This window comes from Filicampus tigris, chromosome 16, assembly GCF_054856515.1.
Source record: "Filicampus tigris isolate MCC_2025a chromosome 16, RoL_Ftig_1.0, whole genome shotgun sequence".
NCBI lineage: Eukaryota > Metazoa > Chordata > Actinopteri > Syngnathiformes > Syngnathidae > Filicampus > Filicampus tigris.
The window spans coordinates 6,381,693-6,395,369 of NC_141232.1; the positions used below are offsets into that span (position 1 = coordinate 6,381,693).

The 13,677-nt window shown below is 43.7% G+C and overlaps 2 protein-coding genes across 9 annotated transcripts in view; both read left to right on the top strand.

Annotated features, from left to right (window-relative positions):
• The window catches only part of gpr146 (G protein-coupled receptor 146), a 28,663-nt gene extending 25,036 nt beyond the window's left edge, over nt 1–3,627 (top strand). For all 7 annotated transcript variants that reach the window (XM_086055788.1, XM_086055787.1, XM_086055791.1 and 4 more), the window contains one exon: nt 204–3,627. In XM_086055788.1, the coding sequence (XP_085911914.1) occupies nt 230–1,219 (990 nt within the window). In that variant the 5' untranslated portion in view covers nt 204–229 and the 3' untranslated portion in view covers nt 1,220–3,627. The remainder of the gene's footprint in view (nt 1–203) is intronic.
• A 2,907-nt stretch (nt 3,628–6,534) lies between these two features.
• gper1 (G protein-coupled estrogen receptor 1) lies at nt 6,535–12,668 on the top strand. Of its 2 annotated transcripts, XM_086055794.1 has the most exons (3): nt 6,535–7,742; nt 8,973–9,523; nt 9,593–12,668. In XM_086055794.1, the coding sequence occupies exons 2-3, from the start codon at nt 9,245–9,247 to the stop codon at nt 10,268–10,270; spliced, it is 957 nt and encodes a 318-aa protein (XP_085911920.1). In that variant the 5' UTR covers nt 6,535–7,742; nt 8,973–9,244; the 3' UTR covers nt 10,271–12,668. The 2 variants fall into 2 exon arrangements, with proteins under 2 accessions (XP_085911920.1, XP_085911919.1); XM_086055793.1 differs by having other exon boundaries at nt 8,973–12,668.
• The last annotated feature ends 1,009 nt before the right edge of the window (nt 12,669–13,677 follow it).

The window sequence follows — 13,677 nt, forward strand, 5'->3', positions numbered from 1 at the left end:
AAGTGAAATTAAAGGTGTTTCTCCAGGTTTAACGGCAGTTTGGCTGCTAGCTACAGTTTACTGTTTGCGTCTTGCACTTTAAAAACACTAAAAACAAGCTACTTTTTTTTTTTTTTTTTTTTTTTTTTTTGCTGTTGTACAAAAGCGGCAAGTACACTAGACGCATTCTTTGTGTATCAAGTTGATCGCGATTGTGATTGCAGTCCACCTGCTCCGCCGGGGTCCAGCGATGCGGATCTGCGTGGTTTACAACGAGACGGAAACCAGCGTGGACTTCCGCCTGTGCCAGGACTTTGGCCTCATTCTGTCCGTGCTGTCCCTGGTCTACCTGCTGGTGTGCTTCCCGCTGGGCCTGTGCTACAACATGCTGCTGGTGGCCGTCAACCTCTCCAACAAGGTATCCATGACCATGCCCGACGTCTATTTCGTCAACATGGCCATCGCCGGCCTGGTGCTGAACGCGGTGGCGCCGGTGGAGCTGCTGAGCTCCACCTTCACCCGCTGGCACGCGTGGGAGTACACCAACGAGGTGTACATCACGCTGCTCATCCTCTTCAACATCTCCTCGCTGGTCATCATGTACTCCACCACGCTGCTCAGTCTGGACTACTACATCGAGCGCGCCCTGCCGCGCACCTACATGTCCAGCGTGTACAACACCAAGCACGTTTGCGGCTTCATCTGGGGCGGCGCCGTGCTCACCAGCTTCTCCTCGCTGCTCTTCTACGTGTGCAACCACATCTCCACCAAGATGGCCGAGTGCTCCAAGATGCAGAACAAGGAGGCGGCCGACGCCATCATGATGTTCATCGGCTACGTGGTGCCGGCCGTGGCCGTGCTTTACGCCTTCGCGCTCATCCTGCGCATCCGGAAGGAGTCCACGCCGCTGGACCAGGACTCGGCCCGCCTGGACCCGTCCATCCACCGGCTGCTGCTGGCCTCCGTGTGCGTGCAGTTTGCGCTGTGGACTCCTTACTACGTGACGCTCCTGGTGCACACGGCGGCCGGCGCGGGCGGCTCGCGCTACCTGCCCGCCTACTACTTCCTGCGCTGCGTGTCCAAGCTGCTGGCGTTCTCCAGCAGCTTCGCCATGCCGCTCATGTACCGCCAGATGAACAAAAACTTCTCCAACAAGCTGCGGCGGCTGCTGGCCAGGCTGCACTGCCGGGACCGGTCGTGTCCGCACGAACGCTCCGCCGTGCAACGGGTGGTCACGTGAAAGCTTCGCCCCGCCGAGTTGTTTTTTTTTTTGTTTTGTCCCCCCCCCCTCCCCAGCACTTATCTCACGTCCCTCCAGAGCCAGTATCTCGCCGGCGCCACGCCCTCGCCGCTTCGGACTGCGTTAAAGCGCGACATAGCAAACTGTGGAATTTCCTGTCCCCTTCCGGAGCGCGAGCCGACGGATCCAAGAAACCACTAAGTGCTGCCATTTTGTGCGTGTGTGCGCGCATGTGTGTGTGTGTGTGTGTGCGCGCGTGTGTGAGACCAAGGGAAGCTCTCCACTAAGTCACTTTGGCTGCATCATCAGCTCTTAGCTCCTCACCATTGCAGTGGCCTGACATCCTGGCAATGTGATGAACATGCGAATGTCACCGTACATTCACTAAGCTCTTCAATATGACGTATCTCCCCTGAGGTACATCTTAGCGTATAACAAATGGGACTATGAAATGAAGTCATTGCGCAAGGAGAACATTAGCAAGCTATGTTCTCCACGCACCGTGTATCACAAGAGACAAGCTGCTCGGCCTTTAAATTGACTCAAACGTGAAGGTCTCTTCTTGGAAGCATTTTTTTTTTTTCTTACTCTGCTGCCAGAATTCCATTGTTATGCTGCCAGAACACTCCCCATTAATTTTTGGCATCGGAAATAAACGTTGGCATTGTAGAAAAAGATGTACAGTATGTGTAGGCCGCTCTACTCCCGTCGTAAAGCCTTGAAATACCCTTCTCAAATGTAATTGTTTTTAATATCTGTATTTGGCAGCATATTTGTAGTCAGCAAGGATAGGAAATGGATGGATAGTATCTACTCTTCAACTTTTTCCACTCCAAATACTTGTTTTAGGGATCTTTTTCTACAATGCCAAGAATTGTTGAAATAATACCCCCAAAATGGCGGCGTTTTGGATCAATACAGTCACCTAGAGTTAGGTTCAGTATAACGTTATTCAGATTAGATTTTCAAAATGCCTTCATGTCTAAACAGCGAACCCGACACCCTTGTTGTTGTTTGGGATTCACACAGAACCGCTTTACCTCATTACCCAGCAACTCATCAAATCCAGACCAAGAATTTGGCTCCCGTGCAAGGTCCTCAGCATCTGTTCAGCTAGCATTTGCTACTAAGGCTGCTAATTAAGAAAAGCATAGTTACTGATTTAAAAAAAAAAAAAAAAAAATTAATAATGTTTTTTTTAGTTGAGCACTTTTTTTTAGTTTTACATCGCACGTACAGAAATGCGGCGGAACCTCCAAAGTCGAACGTGGGTTGACTTCCAAGTTTAAAAACTGTACAAAAAAATGTTTTAAGTAACATTTCACTGAACAAACAACTGCCTCTGATTTAGGATTCATCTGTCATAAATTTACAACAGCGGAAAGTTTTGTCATTGTTGAAAATAAATTGACGTGCAAAATAATACAGTTTCAACTGTTAAGCATGACACTTTGAAGTTTGAAAATAGGGCTGGGCGATACAGCTGAAAATGTATCACAATGTAAGCGTTTCATGTTACCCGATAAATATTTATTTATTTGTGTATTTTTTTTTTTTTTCGTTGGCACTTTTCTGTGGTGGTGTCGTGAAAACACAGAAAAAGGGAAACACGTTTTTTGTGAGCGTTCGACTTTGGGAGGTTCCACTGTACGTCGAGGTGAGAAAAGTTACCACTTGTTTTTAATTTGATTTTTTTTTTTTAATTCACTCTTCCGGCACGGCATCCATCATTTTTAGAAACTCTGATGTGCTCTTATGACGAGCGACTGCCCCTATAAAACACACATACGTCCCATCAGTAAATCATTAGCTGCTCAAAGTCCACGATGGTTGTTCATACAGTACAGTATTCTGTACATTTTGACTGTGGTCCATTTAGTGAAACATGCCCCCCCCCAAAAAAAAAATCCCAGCCATATCATGAGATATGATGATATGATTATGTCATGTTAATTGATGAGGTCATGCCCTTTTGAACCTTGACAAAACTGCTGTCTGAATTGTTTCAAGTAGATTTTATTTTTCCTCACCATGTTGCCGCAGCGCCGCCTGCTGGACAAACATACCATCATTTGGAATTCTGGCTGCATTTGTGATCGAGACTTAGTTTATTTCAGCTTTAACAGCCTACATGTTCTCAGTTATATTCAGATGCAATGTTCTTACTTTCAACGGCAAAACCTCAACGGGTCCAAACGAGTCCACTTATGCTTTTTTCCCCCTGCGTATGAGTGAATATGAATATGAATGTGTATATATTGTAAGCGAGAGAGACAGACTGTACTGTAAGGTGCTCTTTCAACACGTAGCCTACAGTATTTTTTTTTTTTCCAGAGATTTATCTAGATTCTCTAAGTAATCTACTGTCATCTGAGTCAAAGACTGAATAAACCCTAAACTAACCACAAGCCCCCTTCCTTGTGTAACTGAGACACTTAATTAGGTACACAATATGCCATAAAATTGTAAATGGCCTCTTTTGAGAGAGCCAATATTAAACACTATCTTTATTATTGTGTTTTTTTTTTTTTTGCCAAGTTGAACAGCAAAGGCTCATTATTAAGAATATTCAACAGACATGGTACAGTATTAAATTGGCGCCAGGGTCAAGCCTCGTGTCTCACCCGGACATAGCTGTTGCCTAGCAACCGTACAGCGAGTCAAACTGAGCTAATCCATTCTATATTTGGGCCGAGAACCCGTCGATATACGGGATGACTGATTTGATCATAAACCAGAGTACGTGTGGCAATTTTGACGATTATTCTGTCCTGGTGCAATGTCAATGTAGAACGTAACATACTGACACGTTTCCAGTTCTACCTAACGTGTTCCACTTTCATTTTTCATTCACCTCTGAACAAATGAAGTCAAAAGTACAAAAGACGTTTCCTCTTCAACTCAACCGTGTCCTAAAACCAGAAAATGGTCTTAACAAGCGTCAACCGGGGAAAAGGTTAGAATGACATTGCACATGTTAGACTTGTTTTTCTTGATGCTTTCCCCCTCATTAAGATGCTTCTTGTAGAGCTAAAAGGTAGCAAAGGTTCAGAAACATTCACAGACGGTGGGACCACCCAGCTGGAACATTTGGCCCCTGTTTTTTTTTTATTACACTTTTGGTTTGGCTGGCAAATTGAGTTTACAAATCCCTTTTAAATGTTTGAGGCACCTTGGATTATTTATATCAGAGGTCGAGATTCACAGTCTTCTATTAACGTAAGAACAATTTTGAGTCTTCAGAAAAACTAGCCTTTGTGTTTTTCATGAATATCAAGACAATTTAGTCATGGAACCTTTTTTTTTAACGCCAAACAATGTAGCCTTTACTGTGTCGACTGTACATGTTTTCGTAAACGTCAAACAACATTTAAAGTTCAAGAAACTAATACATGCATTCTTTGGAAACATCAAAGATTAGAGTCATCAATGAACGTTGTCGAGTTATTTATCAGAGGACGACATTAAATCGTTTTCAAGGAAAAAAACGGGCCGTGCAATGAATGCCGGGGTTTATTCTTCTTCGTTGATTTCTGCGTCACAGTAAATTGTGTGCCACCATCTTGTTGTCAAGAATAGAATTACACCCAGAATCGACAGGATTTATGACGACAACTGTTGTACTAGATATCCAGAACTAGATTCAAATGTGTTTTTGGGAACATTTAAGATCTCGTTTTAATCTAGATAAATGTTTTTTTTGTAAAATAAATAATTTAGTCTTCAACAAGGTGTTTATTTACATTTTCAAATCTTCATGGACACTACTATCTGTTTTTGTAAACATCAAAGATGATTTAGTCTTATACAAACCTACTATACCTGTTTTCAAAAGCACTTGAGACAATTCGAGCCCTTAACAGAACTTGCGCACGATTTCGTAAACAAAGACTGAAAATTATTGTGACGCGTTCGTTTTTTAGTCTTTGATGTCAGATATCCCTATGCATCAGTCCTCATTAAGAGAAGAAAACAACCTTCCACACCCTTGTCAATCTTCCTTTGTTGATTTCCCTTGTTACTAAGGACACCCATAAAAAAATGCAGTTAAGAGATCGGCTTTTTTGTGTGGTTTGCGGCTCTTGGAGATGTTGAGATGTCATCGTTTGCTTCCAGACGCTTAAGTGGAGGCAGATGAGGCTGGTTGGACCCTCCCTTGATCGTGTAGACCTCCCATTCTCATTACCACACAGCCCTGAATCCCACCACTCGTCATCAAATGTCACTTCTAAGTTTATTACAGCCAGATTAAACTCACAATTGATTAGGTACGCCTGTGCGGTATATCTTTATGTACAGTATAGCTCTGGCTACAGTGAAGATATTCAGAGTAGGCTTTACATGATCAGGATTTTGGACCCAATCACCAATCAGTGTGTTTTTTTTGTTTTTGTTTTTTAAAAAGGGGGGGTAGGAAAGATGACGGATCTGAAGATGAGATTGGCCAATCTATCCAAACAAACAAACAAACAACAACAAACAAATTCGCAGGAGATTGGGTCTGACCCAGCCCACGAATATCCCAAAACATGTATAATTGACGCCCTTTGAAATGCATTGGGGGAAAAAAACAATTTTGCATAAATCTATAAGTCTATCTCAGTGCTTCACTTTCCCCCCATTTTATTATTACATCTTTATTCCAAAATTGAATAGAAGAAAACTATATTCACGACAAAGCACAGTAACAATATGTGGGGGAAAAAAGTATTTTAGTCATTTTTGCAAATGTATTAAAAATAAAAACAAGAAATCACATGTACATAAAAAAATAAGTGTTCAGGGTATTGTGTGTGCACTTTTACGGGAAAATTAATACTAACAACACGTGGAAAAAGCAACACGCTCTGAATACTTTCTAGATGTAATGTACATGTTCAAGTGTAGCTTTTTTTTTTTTTAATCTTTTATTTATATACATTCTCGAACAGGAAAACAACTGGCATTCTTCAGAAAAACGTGTTGCTCAAGTGTTGCTATGTACGACAGCAAGCGTTTGTGCACTAACCACAGTCAAGTTTATGCTAGAGCGCCCTCTCGTGGATTCCAACTTGAAGCGCAGTCTTCAGTGTGCCATGACTTGTGCATTAACAACTTTCCTTTTATTCTTCCCTCTCCCCCCGAGGCACTAAACGAGTCACTCGTCAGGCTCCCAAACACAGTCAAGGCTCCAAATAATTAGATATCGGCTCATACAGTTTTCACATGTGCCTGAAGGCTAACTAGATCACAGAAAGTCTTTACTGTCATTGCGCAGTATCCACTGTCATTGATTAAGGGAGGAGCCCTGGACTTAAACCTGACATAATTGTAATAGGCCCTATTAACTGTATGAATGCGTATGACAATACCTGTAATTTTCCTGTTGGTTTTCACAATTCAGTTTGTTCCTAATCTGCCTTGTTTTCGTACTCTGACGATGCCCACGCAGATGAAGATGATTTTGTTGTGTCTGGTCACGGTGATGGGAAGTGGCCTGCGTGTTGCCGATTCTAAATAATTTGATTGTATTCTATTTTTATTGCTTGATTCAGTCTGCCCGGGCGCAAAGGTTCTGCTCTCTGTCCACAAAGATTTAGAAAGGTGTCGCATTTCCCTACATATCAACGACGATTTAGTTCTTCAATGAAACTTGTTTGTAGCATTTGTATTTTCATAAACGTCAAAGACATTTAGTATTCAATAAACGTACGTTTTTTGTAAACATCACATCAAAGTTATTTCCATCTTCAACAAACTAGCTTTGTCTAAGTTTCCGTAATAAACATGCGAACCAATTGGACACGTTTTCGACAATACAAGCGACAATTCATTTGCTTGTTGAAGATGTGTGGGGAAATCAATTTTGACATGAGTGAAAATATTTTATTGATTTTCCCAATTTAAAATTTTATCGAAGTTTGCTGCTTTGAAATTTTGAGTTCACCCAATTTTTTTTACAGTGCAGTTCTTTTTTTTTTTTTCAAATAGTCTATAAAGTGACAGTAGGTGTGGTGTCAGTTGCTTATAAAATGAATTATATTTGATTCCAATTTGATCATTTTGATTCGGTCTGCATTAATGTTCCCGGGAGGCAAAAGGCACTGCTCTGTGTCCACCTCATTGATGTCGACAGGTGCCCAATTATATTGTATTATATTCATGTTATTAAAATCCTTATCTACTGTAAACGTCATACTGAAGTACAGTAAATAGAGACAACTGGCAATGGCATACACCAATGAGGTCATAACAGTAAAAAAAAAAAAAACATCTGTAAAAATGTATTTTAGTTTAAATCACAATGTAACTAAAATCAGCCAATTTATTTGACTTTTAAGACGGAAAAAAGGGGAAGATGAGTGGTCACGTCAAAAGTCCAAGTGACATCTTCTCCGGCCCGCCTCCTCCCCTCTCCGAAAAGGGGTGGAGGGGGGGGGCACACACAGCAGGTGGTGCGGCAGAGGATCACGGACATGGGATTTGATAATCTCCACTTGTCTGACTTGTGCACAGGATAAGGAGAACCAAAATTTGGGGACAAGTAAGTGCAATTTTGGATCCATAATGCATATTTTCGGGGGTTGTTTTGGAGGAACTTCAAAGGCCCTTTGCATGGAAATGACACCCACGGTATACTTAATTTCTGCAGTCTATTGAATGAAATGCAACCAAATTGAAAGTTATTCCAGCTACATTTTTAGCTAGTTTCCATTCCCAGCTCACTTTTCTCCCTAAATCTGTTATTGTTGTTTTTTTGTTTTGTTGATTATTCTATAAGAGTAGGTCTCATAATACGCTGATCGTAATGTACTCACATTAAACTTTGATTTCTTTCCTCTTTTTTTGGTGTCATATAAAGAAAAACTTTAGACAATCTGTCTTAATATTTCTCCGGTGTTATTATCATACTGTACTTTATAACAATGTTATGGAATATTTTTTCTGTTGTATTGTGGCTGTTTTGTCAAACAGTATTGCACAAAAAAGAGCTAGCATTATTAACAAATTTAGTGTTTTTTACATTTCTCATGCTTCTGTGATTGATCTGCATTAAAAAACGAAATTAAAATCCTGACGATCTTGTTAATTCAGCAGAGGGATGCATTATTTGACTACAATTCGGCCTAAGGCATCATTTTAGCTCTTATTATCTTATCCCCTCCATTTTTTTTTTAAATATGCGCGTGCATGACGCTGCGCTTAAGTCAATACTCTTAATAAGAGCGTATTAATTTTGCAGAGAGTTTCCTCTGGTGCAGGGAAAAGCCTGCGGGCTGGGAATGTTTGTTAAAGGTCACGTTGGCCAAACAGATATCAGGATTTCTTTCTCTGGGGAGTATCCGACAACCAAAGGCAGTTGACGTTAAAGTGCATAATTAAAAAAAAACAGTCATGTCATTATATATATTGTCGTGTACAGTGTCTTTAATAATCGTGGGATAACCGGCCCAAACTTTTTCAGCTCGCCATATGGACGACGCGGCAGCCAGAATTAGCCGAAAGGATTTTGAAGGAGGAATTTCAATGCATCTGTTTAAGCCCGCAGCTTGAATTTTAATGATGGCACTTATTTGTCTGCCGTGGCGTTTGGACACAACAAAAAAAAAAAACAACAACAGATTTTTCAGAACAACTACTTCAAATCTGGTCAATGTCTGGGCTAAGAACCGAACTGAGCTTAATTCCATTTTTGGTCCCCTAACCGCCACCAAATTGATAATAAATTCCCATTCGTATTGAGTTTGTTCCTAATCTTCTTTTCCCCCCTTAGCTCAGGTGTCACATCGCCGTCGTCTACCAGCCGAGGTCCGCTGAATAAAGATGGAGCGGCGGGGGGGAAGCGGCGGCCAGTGACGCATCGACTCAATCTCAGGTGCGCTTAAGGCCAAAGGTGGCATGGAGGCGCTCCCGCGCCGCGTCCGGAGGCCGTCCCCCACGACGTCGGGTTTCCTCCGCCGGCATGGATGATCGGGCCCGCCCAGTCGCCGGGCTCCGAGCATGTAGCGCAGTCAGGTGATCCCAAACGCTCCCACGCCCGCCGCTATGGAAGTGCAGACCACCTCCCTGGTGTGGATTTACGTTAACGTGACGGTCAACGCGTCGGACGAGTTCAACTCCACCGGGAGCTCGGAGAAGTCTTACACCATCGCTCTCTTCCTGTCCTGCCTCTACACCATCCTCCTCTTCCCCATCGGCTTCATCGGCAACATCCTGATCCTGGTGGTCAACCTGAACCACCGCGAGAGGATGACCATCCCCGACCTGTACTTTGTCAACCTGGCGGTGGCCGACCTGATCCTGGTGGCCGACTCGCTCATCGAGGTGTTCAACCTGAACGAGAAGTACTACGACTACGCCGTGCTGTGCACCTTCATGTCGCTCTTCCTGCAGGTCAACATGTACAGCAGCATCTTCTTCCTCACCTGGATGAGCTTCGACCGCTACGTGGCGCTGGCCGGCTCGGCGGGCTGCGGCCCGCTGAGGACCATGCGCCACGCCAAGCTCAGCTGCGGCCTCATCTGGATGGCGTCCATCCTGGCCACGCTTCTGCCCTTCACCATCGTGCAGACGCAGCACCGCGGCGAGCTCCACTTCTGCTTCGCCAACGTCTTCGAGATCCAGTGGCTGGAGGTGACCATCGGCTTCCTGGTGCCCTTCTCCGTCATCGGCCTGTGCTACTCCCTGATCGTCCGGATCCTCATGCGGGCGCAGAAGCACCGCGGCTTGTGGCCCAGGCGCCAGAAGGCGCTGCGCATGATCGTGGTGGTGGTGATGGTCTTCTTCATCTGCTGGCTGCCCGAGAACGTCTTCATCAGCATCCAGCTGCTGCAGGGCACGGCCGACCCGGCCCGCAGGACCACCGCCACGCTGTGGCACGACTACCCGCTGGCGGGCCACATCGTCAACCTGGCCGCCTTCTCCAACAGCTGCCTCAACCCCATCATCTACAGCTTCCTGGGGGAGACCTTCCGGGACAAGTTGAAGCTCTTCGTCAAGCAGAAGGCCAGCTGGTCGGCCGTCGGCCTCCATTTGGGACCTCCGGTCAGGACTGAGGTGTCGGAGGTGTAGGGACAAATACCGACCACTTGTGCCTCGTGCGTTCCGTAACTCTATGAACAAAAACCCCAAAGACAGACTCTGTACATATTATTACCGCGACATAATCCCCCCCCACCCCCCCCACCCCCCCACTCCATCACGGGGGTTACGTTCCGGACCGCCCCCCACGTTCAATCCATCAAATAACCACACCATAAAATGTATAACAACCATCGCTTACTGTAGGCGTAAAAAGCAGGATTAAATCAGACTTTTGACATTCAATCATCTTCAGCTTTTGCTGCTTCCTGTTTTCATTCTTCTTCTTTCAAATGTAGCGTGAAAAAAAATAGCATACCGCCACCTAGTGGGTGACAGTGCAATTACACCCGCAGTAAACAGGAAGCACGTCAAAATAAGCGTCAGGAAATGGACGGAAAAACTCCACAAAATAGCGAAACCATGAACCCGGAACCCACGATGGAGGGCGGGATTACTGTGTTTTTACACCTGTCTAATCATTTTCGCATTCAGAGTAGCCGCAAAGACTTGCTTGGCAGCAGCATGCTAGTCAGATGTTTAGCACATCTGCTTAACAGTTCTGAGGTTCTAGGCTCAAATCTGGCCTTCGTGCTACTGTAGCTTCCTCCCACGTGCCCCCGAAAAAATTGAAAGACTATTATCGGCCATCCGTGTGAATGTGAGTGTGAATGCCAGCTTGTTAGTCTCTACCGCGCCCTGCAATTAGCCGCCGACGACCAGTCCGGCTTTGACCCCGTTCCTCACGCCCAAAGTCGACTGGGATCACATCCACCTCGCCCGCGACTCTAATGTGGATAAATGGAATAGAAAATGGATGGATGGAGGAATTCCCTTAAGCCCTTTTTACATACCTTCAACGAGACGCCAACCTAGAAATGTCCTACTTACAGATGTAGAAGAAGAGCCGTAGCAACGATGGAACCAGCAGTCAAAGACCTCCCCCAAGGCCCGAAGCTGTTCGTGTTTTTTGGCTTAGGTCCCTTGGGTGACACCGCGGGGAATCATGCTTTTTCCTTGCATGATCTGCTTGGCTTAAGCGTCTTTAACACAGAATGTGGGGCCGATATCGGCCCAGCAATTTCATAGCAAAATCCGTAACAGAGACCTCCGCCAAGGCCAAAGCTGCTTGTTTTGCCAAAGGGGGGTGGGGGAATCGCCAGAATCCAATTTTTTTTTTTCCTTGCATGATTTGCATTGCCTGAGCCGCTTTTGCACTGTGTGTAAAGCAGAATGGGGATCGGTCGACATCGACTAAGCAATTCCTACAGAGGTAATAATCGGAGAGGCGGGACCGCGTGACAGCCTCCACTTACTTCTCCCGCTTGTGACGGTGTCAGTCAAATATCCGATATGTCGTATCAGATGCCACCAAACCCAAACCGAAAATGTCGGGCCTCCGATGTGGCAATTTCGCTTTACGCCGGATGCGCTCCGTGTGACGCAACTGTCACATTTATCCGAGTTTGGGGTTTTTCCATCGTCTCCTGTGGCTTTCTGCGGCGTTTTCCCATCATGACACAAAGAAATATCTTGGACCCACACCAAATTTTTCCTTTGCCTAAACGCTGCATAAAAAAAAAAAAAAAAAAAAATTCAAATCGGTTGAGTAGTTGGTTTTGTTTTTTTTCCGCATAATCGTGCTTTTGATGTTGACCCACATGTTAGCATAGCTTCCTCTCAACTGTTCAAAGCGGAGTCTGTCACATAAACAACTAAGTTTTATAATGTTCCGTGTATCTTTCAAGTGTTTGTAATCCAACTATCAGCACTGCGTACACAGCACAGCGGTGTCGGGGTGGAGAAAGTATGGCCCGCGGGCTCACAACTTCGATATTTAATCCGGGCCACCGAGCATTTACATTATTGAGATAATAAATACCAAAATTAATTAAAGCATATAATCATGGTAGTTTGTTTTTTTTATTATGGGCAATGGAATTAATATGGGTTGAATAATAGAAAAAGCACACAAAGATATTTTATTAAATAATTGGTTAATTAATTAACAAAGTAATCCAATTTCAAAAAGAGAATGAATTATTCTTAAAATAAACTATTTTACATACACGTCTACATTTTTTTTTTTTTTTTTTTACCTCATCATAAATGTCCATGTTAAAAACCAAATGTGGCCCTTGAGCACTCAAGTTTGCCCACCGCTGATATAATGTATAACTCAAACGCCATTTGTACACAAAGTGAAATATCGCATAGATGAAGTCATGTGTAGAACGTTAGAAGGACAATAATCCACTGCAGTAGAGGGAATTGTCGTATGAAATGACAAGTGTGTCACATGACAAAACATCTTCATTGTGAGTTTTGGTGACAGCATCGACGCTTGTGTTTTATTTTTGGAAATAAAGACTTTTGCACTTTTTCGGCATTTTTCGGCATTATGATGTTAGAAATTACGCAGGGGAACATTAGCGGCCTGCAGACATTGCACATGTTTATGACAAGCATCCTGAGATGAATGTTTGTGTACAAACCACAAAACTGTTGTTGCAGCTGTACGCAGCCCAGAAGCCCTGGGAAAGTAACACGGAGGGAGACTGTTTTTACTCGTTTTCATTAAGACGGTTGCAAAAAAAAAAAAAAAAAAAAGATTACATTGATTCTCCTGCTGTACGTAATGTTTGCGTTTTTGCCTTAACAGAGCAGGAAAGACATTCCGCTCTCAATACTGCATAATGACTATTTAATGGCTATTTTAAGTGGATTTAACAGGCTGCGGCACCAGAGGAAAAAAAAAGAAAAGAGTAACCAAACAGTGCTGTCGTATTCGCTGGTAGCACACAGCTGAGATTCTGCTGAGATTATTGGGGAAGGTTAAAAAGGTGAGTCAGTGCTCAGTGATGTCACAGCCACTTAAAATGACAAATATGTCCTCATGTCTGTATGACTGAGGACAGTAACGCAGCAGGCCTACCTTCCATTAGCTCCGTCCTGGCGACCCCCCGCTATTTTTAATTCAATCAAACAGTCATTAATAATGATGTATCCTGGTAAGGCAATGAAATACAGATTCTTATTTATGACGCCCTCCCCGCAGCAAGCCAAAAGAAAGCAAAAGAAATACATCAACTGTACATAGTTACATAATACATTACATCATGGTGAAAAAAAAGGTTCCGACTGGTGCAGCGATCATGTCCATCTTTCGTCAACTTTTTAAATGATGATAGTAACAATTTGTTGCAGTGTGTTTGGAACAAACAAAAAAAATGAAAAGAAAAATCAAGCATATATGGTGTGGACGTTTTGGGAAAAACAGGTTAGTAAAACTGCTGTAAGGGAGCGTGCGGGTGGTGGTATGCACGGTGAGCAGAAAGTTAAGATAGAGTGGGGGCTTAATTTAACACAACATCTAGTTCATCTTCATTTTCATGCCG

What these genes read in the sequence shown, in the direction of transcription:
- gper1 (XM_086055793.1), top strand. Translation starts at nt 9,245, where the DNA reads ATGGAAGTGCAGACCACCTCCCTGGTGTGGATTTACGTTAACGTGACG.